This window comes from Marmota flaviventris, chromosome 1 (genome assembly GCF_047511675.1).
Source record: "Marmota flaviventris isolate mMarFla1 chromosome 1, mMarFla1.hap1, whole genome shotgun sequence".
Classification (NCBI taxonomy): Eukaryota; Metazoa; Chordata; class Mammalia; order Rodentia; family Sciuridae; genus Marmota; species Marmota flaviventris.
In genome coordinates this window covers 13,135,874-13,149,364 of record NC_092498.1, presented here as the reverse complement: position 1 = coordinate 13,149,364, position 13,491 = coordinate 13,135,874, and the positions used below count along the sequence as shown (strand labels likewise).

The 13,491-nt window shown below is 42.2% G+C and overlaps 1 protein-coding gene and 1 non-coding gene across 2 annotated transcripts; one reads left to right on the top strand and one right to left on the bottom strand.

The window, feature by feature from the left end:
* The first annotated feature begins 214 nt into the window (after nt 1-214).
* LOC114080703 (U6 spliceosomal RNA) lies at nt 215-321 on the top strand. Its single transcript, XR_003580655.1, has one exon. It is a non-coding gene; the product is annotated as a U6 spliceosomal RNA (small nuclear RNA).
* A 10,281-nt stretch (nt 322-10,602) lies between these two features.
* Prss58 (serine protease 58) lies at nt 10,603-13,274 on the bottom strand. Its single transcript, XM_027922279.2, has 5 exons — nt 13,235-13,274; nt 12,381-12,519; nt 11,929-12,185; nt 10,838-10,977; nt 10,603-10,752 (listed from the first exon to the last, which is right to left on the bottom strand). The coding sequence occupies exons 1-5, from the start codon at nt 13,272-13,274 to the stop codon at nt 10,603-10,605; spliced, it is 726 nt and encodes a 241-aa protein (XP_027778080.2).
* Nucleotides 13,275-13,491: the final 217 nt, after the last annotated feature.

Here is a 13,491-nt window from a genome sequence, read left to right as displayed (position 1 = left end):
GGAAACAATGAGGCCTCTTATCAGTGATACACAGTCAAGAGAACTTGTGCTTCCAATTTCAGCTGGTTACTAAGTGATAAGCAGTTGAAGACAGAAGTTACCATTAACTCTACCATATTTTAATTGGATTTAAAATTTAACACTGCAATAATAAAATGCAGTTATTACTGAATGCTTAGCCTGTGCCAAGCTCTATTTTAAGAATATTTTCATGGTGCTCGCTTCGGCAGCACATATACTAAAATTGGAACGATACAGAGAAGATTAGCATGGCCCCTGCGCAAGGATGACACGCAAATTCGTGAAGCGTTCCATATTTTTTTTCTTGGAAAGCTGGGAATGGAGCCACCATTTGACCCAGCTATTCCCCTTCTCGGTCTATTCCCTAAAGACCTAAAAAGAGCATGCTACAGGGACACTGCTACATGGATGTTCATAGCAGCACAATTCACAATAGCAAGACTGTGGAACCAACCTAGATGCCCTTCAATAGATGAATGGATAAAAAAAAATGTGGCATTTAAACACAATGGAGTATTACTCTGCATTAAAAAATGACAAAATCATAGAATTTACAGGGAAATGGATGGCATTAGAGCAGATTATGCTAAGTGAAGCTAGCCAATCCCTAAAAAACAAATGCCAAATGTCTTCTTTGATATAAGGAGAGTAACTAAGAACAGAGTAGGGTCGAAGAGCATGAGAAGAAGATTAACATTAAACAGAGATGAGAGGTGGGAGGGAAAGGGAGAGAGAAGGGAAATTGCATGGAAATGGAAGGAGACCCTCAGAGTTATACAAAAGTACATACAAGAGGAAGTGAGGGGAAAGGGAAAAATAATACAAGGGGGACAAATGAATGTCAGTAGAGGGGGCAGAGAGAGAAGAGGGGAGGGGAGGGGAGGGGAGGGGGGATAGTAGAGGATAGGAAAGGCAGCAGAACACAACAGACACTAGTATGGCAATATATAAATCAATGGATGTGTAACTGATGTGATTCTGCAATCTGTATATGGGGTAAAAATGGGAGCTCATAACCCACTTGAATCAAAGTGTGAAATATGATATATCAAGAACTATGTAATGTTTTGAACAGCCAACAATAAAAAATTTTAAAAAATAAATAAATAAATAAATAAATGATATAAAAAAAAAGAATATTTTCATGTACCGATGCATTCACTCTTACAAAATAGTTTTCAATATTATCTCCCTTTTGTAGATGAAGAAACTGAGGGCCACTAGGCAGGAGAGACAGCAAAGTGAGCAGTTGGAAAATATATAATTAGTTATATTTATATACATGAGTTACTATAAATCAATCAAATATGATTAAATATATTTAATAAATTAATAAATGTATGTTTAATAATTAAATATTATTTTAAATAAGTGATAAAAATCCCCACGAGGTAAAAGAAAAAGAAAATAACTTTATTAGTACATAAGCATTTCACTGGAAAGTAAGGCGCATGAATCTTAATTTACTAAAAAGTTGCAAAGACGGATATAACCCACCCTGAGTGTATTCTTAAGATGAACTTGGAGGGCTTCACAGACCCATTTGTCAGACACCCTTCATCTTAGACTCACTTGGCAACTGGAGTACATCCATGTTGCCCCCAACCAAATAAAAAATTTCCTATATCTTTACAACAGAAAGTAGTTTTGCAACTTGAAATAAGGTTTTTACTTAATTTGGACTTCTGCACTAGGCTCTTTGCTAAATTAAGTTAGGTTTCTACCTGAGTTAAGCCAGGTTCCCAATAGAAGGCTGCTACTTCCTTGGGACCTGGGAGATAGGGGCGCCAACCTTAACCCTGAGGATTAAATTTCAAAGAAATGGTCCTCGAGAAGATGTCATTCTTGGGTTTTAAAGCTAGCAAGGGGTTTAACTGAGCTTTTCGAAAGATTTTCAAACATTCCAAACAGACAGGGGGAATTTATCATTCCAAGTTCTCTAATGAAAATGCTTCAAGAAAAGGGAGGATAAGTGGGCTGGGGTTGTGGCTCAGTGGTAGAGCACTTGCCTAGCGTGTGTGAGGCACTGGGTTCGATTCTCAGCACTGCATATAAATAAATGAATAAAATAAAGGTCCATCAACATCTAAAAAGAATTCAAAAAAAGAAAAGGGAGGGTAAGGAAGGAGTCTTCCCTTTTTTCTCCACGGAATTTGTATTGGTCCTCACAGAGTCAGGCACAGATCATTGGTGATGGGTGACCATTATCATACACTTGCCATACATGGTCATGCCTCAGTGTGGCCCTGTAACAGCCTCCAGCGTAAGTGGAGCATGTGGGCCAGGGATGATGGCTCAGTTCTATAAGCCTCATTTGGTTGTGTTGAGATATTTTGATCCCTTGCAACGATCTGAGGCTTGGATTCCAACTACCTCCAGGTATCTTGGGGTGCAGGAGAGGGTGCCAGGCCTCCCTTCAAAGAGGTCTTCAGGAATATGGGGAGTGCAGGGGGAGGGTGGGAGTGCATGGGGAAGCTCAGGAAGCAGGAAATCACAGAAGCCTTTTGTTAGAACTTTGTGCTTCAGAGAAAGGAGACAACATATTTGGTTTCCTGAAGAAGCCACGCCCTTTGGCACCTCAGGCCAATAGACCCAGCCTCTGATTGCTGTCTTATAGGCGAGATCCTGCTTTGTCTCACAGCCTTCAGGAGAGAGCCAGAGGGGCCAGGGGATGGGGCCATTTTCCATTGTGTGCGTCTGGGTGCTCCTGGCTGCAGACCTGAGTGCAGGTCTGATGACAAGCGGGGGAGGCCACTCGGTGGGTTGAGGGAGGAAGAGAGAGATGAAGCACTAGAGCACCATAGGCAGAGAAGGTGCTCCCTAATCCCAGTCTTGGACAATGCCCTAGGGACAGCCTCTCCCCTGGCAAGTGTCCCTTCTGCTCCCTGCAGCCTCCTGTCAGTGTCACTCATGGACTCCCTCCCCAGAAATGAGCTCAATTTGTTACCCCCCTGCAACCACTGTCTGTGCCTTCGCTTCCACCAGCCTTTGTGTTCCAGACCCCTCTGCAAGCCTGGTGGAGCAAAGGCCCAGGTGGGTTCTGGTACCACGTGGACAAGCTGAGACTCTGCGCTGCATCCTGAGGAATTCCCAGTACCCCTGGATGAGCTGGTACCAACAGGATCTCCAGCAGCAGTTTCAGTGGCTGGCCACTCTGGGAAGCCCTGGGGACAAGGAGGCTATATCCCTTCCAGGAGCCAATTACCTGGCCACACGGGTCAGTGACACGGAGCTGAGGCTGCACGTGACCAACGTCACCCAGGGAAGAGTCCTGTTCTGTACCTGCAGCAAAGACACAGTGAGAAACCCTCCTGGGGCCTTTGAATAAAAACCACACACACAGACACCCTGGTTTCTAGGATCTCTTCTGCCTGCTTCCTCCTCGCCTTCACCCTCCCTTCTTGCTCTAACCACAAGTGGAATCTCCTGCTGATTTACCATTTGACTTTCTCTGCTTAAACAGCACAGCAATCTCATCCCAGCTTCTAGAGGGCTTGAGTGTGAACACTTGTGTGTGTTGGGGAAGGCTCTTATTTCACCTAAACCTCAATCAACTAGCAATAGTTGTTCTTTCCATAGTTTGCATACATAAAAAGCATATTGCATGATAATGCGGTATCAATCCCAAAAGTGAGAAACCTGGAGAAACACTGGAAGCTCAATAAAGGCATGGGCGGAATTGCTGAGTGTGTAGCCTCCCCTTCACACCCCTAGAATAAACTCCTATTTTATTTTTCTGATGACATCTCCATTCTCATTACTCATACTTATCTCAACTCCTTACACCTCAAACTCAAGCTTATCTTTAAGACAGTAAGACCTCCCAAAAGAGCAAGGTCTGGATCTGCAGGGGAGGGATTCCTGAATATTGTCCCATAAAGCCACAAGTCAGAGCTGGCTCTGAGGTCATTCCTAGAGCAGGGAGTGGAATGAGGAGGCACAAGCTCCAGGCTAAGTGTTGGGTAGTACCTTGGAAGCTTGGAAGCGCAGAATGAAGAGGGATGGATGGAGGGAGGGAGGGAGGGAGGGAGAGAGAGAGAGAGAGAGAGAGAGAGAGAGAGAGATCCTAAGTCCATAGGAAGGGCTTCTGTAGCTGAGCCACTCTGCTTCTAGATTGAATGTCTGTATCCCAGGGGTGTAGACCACGTGGGCACACAACCAGGATGCAGGTGGCAATGAACAGCTGCAAAGGCAGATCCAAAGTACCCGATCACTAATGGTGCTGTGGGTTGTGTGGTAGAGACGCTGGCAGGGCTGTTTCCTAAGCCCCTGTGATTGAGGAGTTTTTCCATTAGGGGTCACCATTCACCCACCGTTCTCCATGATGTGTGTGGTGTTGGTTGGGAGGCCTAGCACACTGGAAGGGGTCTCCTGTATTCTTCCCTTCCTTCCCTCAGCCTCCTGTCTGTCACCCCCACGCTCCCTTCCCACAGAAAGATCTCCAGATGGGTGTCATCTGGCGGCAGTATTGCTTTGGTGCAGCCTGGGGCTGGGCAGGCCAGCTTGGGTGCCACCACCCTTGTTCAGGTTTACATGTTCCTGATCTTTCCTAAAATATTATGTGCTGTTGAAAAAGATGGCTTTGTTGTGTGACAGTGGGGACAGAGGACAAACAGGCTTTCTTCTCATGACCCAAGGGACATTCTGAGACATCCATTCTTATCTTCAAATAATTCTCCTACCTTCCTGACATAACAGCTAGAATCCCATCACTATTTCTTTGGATTACAGTTCTGTCAATAATTAGATTAGAAATAGACCAGAAGAAGTAAATCTGAAGGTTCCCCCAGGTAGTTTTTAACACTGGAACATGATTCACCTGTCACTACTTGAAGGTACAATCAATCCGATTGGAAAATAGAACTTCAAAGACTAGATGGAGATGTAGGGAAGCTGGAGAAACAGATAATTTGAAAGTGGTTTCTCACTGGCAGGAGAGAACCTTGGTGAGGGTCACAGATAGCTACCGGGAACTGGAGAGGGTGGGACATGTTTGCAGGAGGAGGAAAAACGAGAGCATGAGGAGGGGCTTGGACTGCTACCCTGCTTTTCAGTTTCAACCTGTCATGGCCCAGCCATGAGAGATTGCAGAAAAATATCTGCTGTATGTTTTATGTTTAAAAGCCTCTCTCTCAGGCTGTATAAGGCCCAGGTGCCTGAGTAGGAGAAGTTACATATCAGAATGTTCTTTGGCTCTCTGATTCTGATTAATTTATTTTGTGGACTTGATCCATAGTTTCTCCTCTGGTTGGAGAAAGATAAACACAGGCGCTACATTGAAATGTTTGTGTCCCCTCCGAAATGTATGTTGAGATTCAATCCCCAGTGCAGTAGGAGCCCTTAGGAGGTGACTAGCACCTGAGGGATCCATTTTCATGGACAGGAATAGTGCCTTGTCAATGTGCTCCAAAGAGAGAACTGGTGTTTTTGTTTTGTTTTATTTCTTGCCCTTTTGCATTCTGCCACGTGAGGATACAGCTACATGATGTCATGACACCAACACAATGTCATGATCTTGGAGTTGTCAGTCTCCAAAGCTGTAAGAAATAAATAAATTTCAGTTGTTTTTAAACTATCTAGTCTCAGGTATTTTGTAATAACAGCACGAATGGACTAAGACAGTAGCTATAAAGAAATAGTAACAGATTCCCCAATCCTCCTGTAGCAAAGGCTTATTGAATGCCAGCTGTGTACTAAATACCATGGCACATGACTTTGGTAAGTCCTCTTTTTCCTTCTCAACAATCCAGAGACATATGATTTGTCCCACTTTATAGATAAAGAAAGCAGGACCAAAGAGGCTAAGTTAGCTAAAGGTGGAAGAGAGTGCTCTTTTAAAAACTCTTATTATAATGGATTTGAGTCTTTTGGTCTTGGTGAAAACAGAGGTAATAGATGATTTAAGAATTGGATGAGCTCTCAGTGGAGGTGCTGATGGCAGAGATCAAAGAGTGGGGAGGATGGAAATTACACAAGGGAATCCATTCACCAAACCCTATTGGAATGAGGGGGAAAGGGCAAGCTGGCAGAGTCCAGTCCACGTGGTGAGCAAGGGCACTGCAGGTTGAGGAGAGGCTGCGTGGAGAGGAAGAAACTAGCTGTTAGTCCCTGGGAAGGCTGGCAGTGGGTGCTGGTGCCCACAGGGGATTTCAGAATCCTCTAGGGAGATAAGGCAGAGTCTTGGCTTGTAAAAGCAGGGCAGTCAAACAAGATTGTCAAGACAAAGGTAGTAGTAATAGAACTGGGATGAAAGGGGGACTTCGTTGCATGGTTGCATGAACAGAACAGAAGTCCCATTGTTTTACCGGGAAGGTGTAACAGCAAGCGTGGCTTGGTGACAAGTCACTGGAGCCAGGAGGATGTTTGAATACTCTCAACTAAAATAGGACTGGCCCCCTGTTTTGAGATGCTGATATGGGGCTCAAGAGACTACAGATGTGCCAAATAGATGAATAGACATAGGGATTTAGGGGCATAAAGGGACAGGCAAAAGCAAATTTTCATGTGCACTTTGTAGTAAAAGCAAATCCTACCTGTGATTTTTAACAACTTAATAATTATTTTGAAAAACAAATCAAAAGACTGGGAAAGAGAGACAAAGAAAAGACATTTGTTTTCTGATAAATACATTTGATTTTGTTCAAAACAGTAGAAATCCAAAAATAAAATTTATTTTATATATGTATTCCCAAAAGGATAGCATTTTGTTTTTTTTCCTCTATATTTTTTATTGGTGCACTACAGTTGTACATATTTTGACTGGTTGTTACATATTCATATATACACACAATATATCATCAATATAATTTGGCCAGTATTATTCCCCAGCACTTGCTCCCTGCCCCCCCCCCCCATCACCTGAAGTCCCTTTCCTTTACTGATCTCTCTTTGATTTTTTAGTATATATACACCAACTTTGTTTTCCCTTTTCCTCTCTAGCTTCTGCATGAAAGAAAACATACAACCCTTAACCTTCTGAGTTTGATTTATATTACTTAACCGAATGGTCTCTATTTATATGCATTTTCCTGCAAATGCCATGATTTCATTTTTCTTTATGGCTGAATTAAACTCCAATGTGTATATATGCCACATTTTCTTTATTTATTCATCCATTGAGGGACCTAGGCTGGTTCTGTAGTTTGGCTGTTGTGAATTGTGCTGTTTTAAAAATAGGTATGCATGTTTCACTGTATTAAGATGACTTCAATTCTTCAGGAGAAAATTGAGAAGTGGCATTAACTGGGTCACCTGGTGATTCCATACCTAGTCTTTTGAGGAGCTTCCATACTGATTTCCATCGTGGCTGGGCTAGAAATTGCATATATTTCAAGTGTGTGATTTGATGATGAAATGACCACCACACTCAAGCTTATCAACATACTCGTCATCTCACAGTTACCTTTTGTGTGTGCCTGTGGTGAGGACACTTAAGATGTACCACCTTAGAAATTTCAAGGAAGGGTGCAACACAACGTTGTTAATTATAGTCACCATGAATATTAAACCTCCAAGCTCATTAATCTGATATATATGAAACTTTTGGTACCATCGACTAACATTTTTCCCTCCCTGGAGGCCCTGGAACCACTCCATGCTTCTAAGAGTTTGACTATTTTAGTTCCCCTATGTACATGAGAACATGCAGCCATTGTCTTTCTGTGCCTTAACATAATATTCTCCAGGTTCTTAACATGTTTTCTTAGCCTAATGCTCTTCAGGCTGATCCATGTTATTGACACTTACCTTGACAAGTCCTTGCTTCCCGAATGTTGAAGTATAACACCCCAGAAACACACCAAGGCAAGTGCTGAGTGGAAAGTAAAAGGCTTTACTAAAGGACAGCAGAGAAGACCTCCCCCCACCGCCCACCCAGGAAGAAAGGGACCTTAAAGGCAGAATCCCTGGGTTGAGAAGGTCTCATCCCTTTTTATATCTAAGGTCCTGTCCTTTATCTTGCTTATTTTCCTTTATCCTGCATATGATGAGGGAGGCAGGTGGGAAGGCAGGTGGAATTGATTAGCACCTCACTATCTGCTGGGAGCTGCCTCATTAATAGTTCTATGTGTGTGGGGGGGGAGGGCTTGGGGACATTAACATTTCAATCTCCCAGGTATAGTTTCTGATTTCCCAGATTCAGATGGGAATCTGTTTTTCTCTATTAAACTGTATATCAGACCTGATTTACCTAGCTACACTAACTACCTATCTTGAAATCTGGCTTCATTATTGTAAATGGAAGTATCTCCTGTTTCAAGGATAATATTCTTTTAAGGCTAATATTTCCTTTATCTATTCATCTGTTGATGGACATTTAGTTTGTCTCCATGTTTTGGCCATTGTGAATAATGCATCAATGAACACAGAAGTAAAGATATTCCCCTCAAGGTACAGACTTTTGCATATATGTCTAAAAGTGGGTTATTATGTCCTATGGTAACTAAATTTAATTCTTAGGGCCCTCCATAATATTTTACATAATGACTGAACTGACAATGAATAAATGTTCTTCTTTCTCCACATCCCTGCCACCACTTGTTATCCTTCTTGGTTTTGAGAACAGCCATTTAACGAACGTGAGGTGATATCTACTTGTATTTGTGATTTGTGTTCACCTGATGATTAGTGATGTTGAGAGTTTGGTTTTGCTTGATATATTGTTACCAATTACATGTGTGCTACCGTGATAGGACCACCCCTTCCAGGGATGCTTTAGGAAAATGAGTGGAATTCTTAGGAGACAGAAGTTCAATTAACATAACCAGTTGTTCTCTTTCCTGAGATTAAGATTTATATAAGTTTCTGGGGAGTTGCTAGGGCTCTGTCCTTATAGGCACTCAGAAAGAGCAAGATGGGAGGAATGGGAACAAATTCTTTGTGGAAGATTTGTGTATTGTAGTAGAATTTTTCAAGGTCAACTTGGAGCAGGATAATAATTGTGTTCCCTGAGAATTCTCACATTAAATACTCCTCTTCAGAAGATTTTGGTGATCCATTGGACAGGACAGTCTGCTCTCAACTTCCTCCATATGCTTCCAAATGCTTGTGAAAGAGCTTCATGAACAGTGAACAATAGAGACAAGTGGACCACGTGCATGGCTCAGTATCAAAGACTTCTTGTAAGTCTGACCCTGATACCACTATTCTTGTAGACCTAGAGTCAACAACCTACATCAGTTATCAACATCAGTTTACCGTATCCCATGTTTCCCATCTGCCACGTGGAGGTAAGGGAGGCCTTTCTGTCATAGCATAGTAGCTATTTGTCTTCACTATCACCACTGCCCTAGCATCCCCATCCTCAAATTATGTGAATGTCTTATGCATTCCACAAAAAAAGGAATATATTCAGCAACTGGGGAAGTCCCTTCCTAGTGCTCATGGTGAAACCTGGGGATGGCACCCAGGTCCGTGGAATTCAGGGACCTCACATTTGTTGCTACCCAGAATCAACTGGTCTTATACAGCATAGTGTGACCTGTTGAAATCTTTGCACCAGTTCAAGCTGAGAAACACCCTCAGAGGTTGAGGTGGTCTCTTGCAAAATCGTTTCAATGCCACTTGTTTCTCCAATAACTAAAATTTTAGTTAATGAAATATATGAATGTGAAGCTCTCATAATTGTTGCTTAATAATTCATACACAAAAACTCTTCTTCTAGGCATCCCAAGCTAGGCATAACTGATTCGGTGGTTTTAGAACCTTTGAGAGGACAATGTATTGTTGGAACTTGGGTTTCCTGAGACAGGTTTTCTTCTCCCCAAGCTGTACTGAAAAGCTAGTGGCCATAGGCTGAACTCATTGGAACCTGTTTTTTGCTTCTGCTTTGTTAACCCTCAGTCAAATAGCCACAGGACTCTCTCCTGTAAACCTACACATTAAAATGCTCTGGTGGTTACCAAAGCTGCAGAGTTGAGATGAAAAGAAAAGTAAACAGAAAAGAAAGAAGACAGAGTGACAGCCAGGAGAAAGTAGAGCTTCTAGGCCAAATGCTATAATATAAGAGGCAAGCTTGCATTAAGAAAATTGGGCCTGGATTCTGTTTGTCTGCCACATCACAAACCCCAAGTAACTTTTATAGCAACCTCATTTGTCTCAAGTAGACACCCGGAATCCTGCAAAAAGACTGGGTGAAATCTATCGGTGCCTGGTGTAGAATCCTATGTGGACACGCAGAAATGAAGTGTAATGCCCTCACAATCCCCATGTTTAAACACTTCTCCCCACCCATTCTTCTATTTAGCCCACTCCTTGTTAGAATGCCTCTTTCCAATTGTTGTGTCAAGTTTCCAAAAACACACATTATCTAACTCAGGAAGAAATAGAAAGTGGGATACCCCACGTGACAATGGAGTGGCCCCTTTGTCTGTTGGAGAGAATGCCATGTCCACTTCAATAACCCAAATGGTCTAAGAAGTTTCAAGTTTTCCATCTTCATTTATGTGGGAGGAAAGGTCGCTGTGTATGAGTGAACAAGTAAGAGTTATACATGGCACCATCCCAGGATTCCATTTAATTAATTCTGAGGTTGGACATGGGAGAAGCTGTGTCACATGCTGTGGAATTCCTGCTGTGGAACCCTCAGTTGTTTTGGATTGTACTTTGAATCCAGGACAAGTAGTGAAAAATACTAGCATAGATGCCAACATCGGCTCTCAAGACACATCCATCTGCAAAAGACAGGATTCCGTAGAGTACTCCATTGCAGACTGCGGGGGCTGCTGAGACTTCCTGCCAGCAGAAAGAAAACCAGGTTACCTTCCACAGTTTCCACAAGGACGGGGGAAGTTAAGGCAGAAGTAATTAGAACATTTACCCTGCAAGGCACCCTCCTTCCTGGCACGATGCCCACACAGAACATATTCTGCTTGATGGTTTGGGTTCTGTAGCCTCCTTGACAATCTTTCTCAGAGATTACAGAGATGTTCACATTCTGCAGTGAGTCAGGTTCCTTGGCTACAGAAAAGAGAGAAGTTGGACTTCCTCAACAGTTTTCCTACATACTGAATCAGGTTTACTTTCTCTCTTTTTCAACTTATTTCTCCTTCTATGGTAAGAAAGGAAATATTGTGTGAATAGGACAACTGTGGTAGTCAGGATGACCTGGATACAGGTTACCACATTAACAATTTCTTATGATACAAGTGCCTGTCTCCTTATGAATGTGTTTAAATGAATAGCTACTGACAGTCTATTAGGATTTGCATGAAAATTTTGGGCTAAGCTAGGTAACTGTAGGTACCTGTCTAGGCAGACAGGTAACAGAAAGCTATGTTAACTTGACTTTTTTTTTTTCGGGAAATTTTAATTTTAAGACATAGAAGAAAGCTTAGGTAGAATATTTAGTTTGACAGTTTTCTGAAGAAATGAATACTATCTAGAATGTTCTCAGTTTAAAATATTTTGTTAAGTTAAACTAGGTCATCTCCTGCAGTCTTGCATAAAGATGTTCCGATTTAGCACAGGATTAAGTATATTTCTTGTGCTTATATTTTATTTTTATTTGTTTATTTATTTATTTTTTGGTATTTCAAGGCTCTAAGTTTCTTTATTGCTTACAATGGTTTGAAAACATCTTAGTGTTGGGTTTCACTTTAGCATTAAGGAAATCGAAGTTCCAAGATAAAATGAAATTAGGACTAGACAGGTATGTCTTCTTTCCACTGAAACCACTTCTATCATGCATGAAAGCAGAGATGATAAAAAGATACAGCAGGAAAATGGCTTAAAGGATTCCTTGAGTAATGGAAAGGGAAAGGGAATGATCTGAAAGGGATGAATTTGGAGGCCTGGGAAAAGCTTCATTTAGCAGAATTGCAGAAGCTGAGATGTGAGCGTTCAGAAGCATGGCTGATTTCAAGAGAATGCCATTGAATTCAGCAGACATCACACATATTACAGACTCACAGACATCACAAATGTTGTAGCCCCAGGTGGTGACCATGCACATGGTATTCACACGGACAGGATGGTTGGGCAGTTTGACCAGTTTCACATAGTTATTGAGATTAATCACTTTTTTCAGCTTGATTAACATGATGTCATTTTGGATAGATGAGACTGAGAAGTAAGGATGATGGATCATCTTCTCATAGCCGACCACCTGCACATAACGTTCCCTGCTATCTGAAGGGTTTGTGATCCCCAACACCACCTGGAGCTTCCTGGAATGATATAGATATTCACAACAGTACTTAACATAGGTGGCTTCTCCATCCTCTGGGCCTTCACTAGCCCACCGATGTTTTCCTCTGCCACTGAATGCCCCTCAAAGATCTTTCTAACCCCATTAAATTGGGAGATAGTTCTGGGCAGTGTCCTACCTGAAAACCCAAACAGTAGTGTGGCTTATTACTCACGGCAAGTTGCAATGTGCAGCTGTGATTACCCAAAGTGGGTGGATCAGGGCTCCTACGCAGGGCAAGTAATCGGATTTCAAGTAGACCAAGTAAGAGGGGGTAATGGCACCTGTGTAATCTGGATTATAGGCAAAGGCAACTGGAAAGAGAGACATCAACAAGAAATTCTGAGATTTTTCAATAGTCACTGAAAAACCAAAGGAGAATTATTTAATAGGCTTCTCCAACCTTCTCTTGATACCTTTAAGTATAAGCTAAACCTATAAATTGATTTTGTTCTAAACATGAAGAAAATAATGATAGAAACATCTGTTTAAAAAATAAAAAGGTGTTTGCCTTTTTAAGTGACAATAAATATTCTTCAAATAAGCTTTCTTAAATACTTTCTGAATCCAGTGTATGTAATATTAAATCAACTCATTTTAAAGACACTTTTTTCTTTGCCGATTTTAGAATACTTTCACAAGTCTTATTCCTTTTCTCCAAAAATAATGCAAGCGGAATGACCAATACAAAGGACTGTTTCACGCTCTGCGGTGCCCATGAATTGGGAAATCCTTGCCTCATTCCCATTCTCACACCCCAACATTAATCCTGGTCCAGAAAGGTCCAGAGTCAGCTCTTTCTTAGGAGTGGTTCTGGTTGGGGTGTCAAGGTCCTGGCCTCCCCAGAAGCATACACACCAACAACCTCAGGTCAGGCAGGCAGGCACTGTTACAGGGAGGGAGTTGGTGGGGACCGAGAATGAGTCCCACGTCTCAAGTCTGCCATGGTGCCTCCTGTCTTGACCCATGTTTCACTTTCCCCCAGGATTTCTCTTTGGTGAGCACAAAGCCAGCTGGGCACATACTCACGAGACAGGTGTGAGAGAGCCCAGATGAGGATGAGCTTCATGACAATGGGAGAGCCTTTTGCCAGGACACGTTTCATCTCAGAGTCTCTGGAAAACGAGGAGAGGAGGATGGGGAAAGCATTAAATTAGATAAAGCCAGAGGAGCTCTAGGGTTGAAATAAAAGTCTGATCCAAACTCTTTTCAGTGGCAGGATTCAGTTACCAAAATGGTGTTCATCTGTCAAACAAGGGGGTTGGTTTCTGCTGTTGGAGGGAAAG

What these genes read in the sequence shown, in the direction of transcription:
- Prss58 (XM_027922279.2), bottom strand. Translation starts at nt 13,274, where the DNA reads ATGAAGCTCATCCTCATCTGGGCTCTCTCACACCTGTCTC. An exon ending in GCTGCACATTGCAACTTGCC is followed by an intron (nt 12,186 to 12,380) that starts GTGAGTAATAAG and finishes ATATCATTCCAG; the next exon opens with GAAGCTCCAGGTGGTGTTGG. An exon ending in GAAGGAGGGTGCCTTGCAGG is followed by an intron (nt 10,753 to 10,837) that starts GTAAATGTTCTA and finishes TTCTGCTGGCAG; the next exon opens with GAAGTCTCAGCAGCCCCCGC.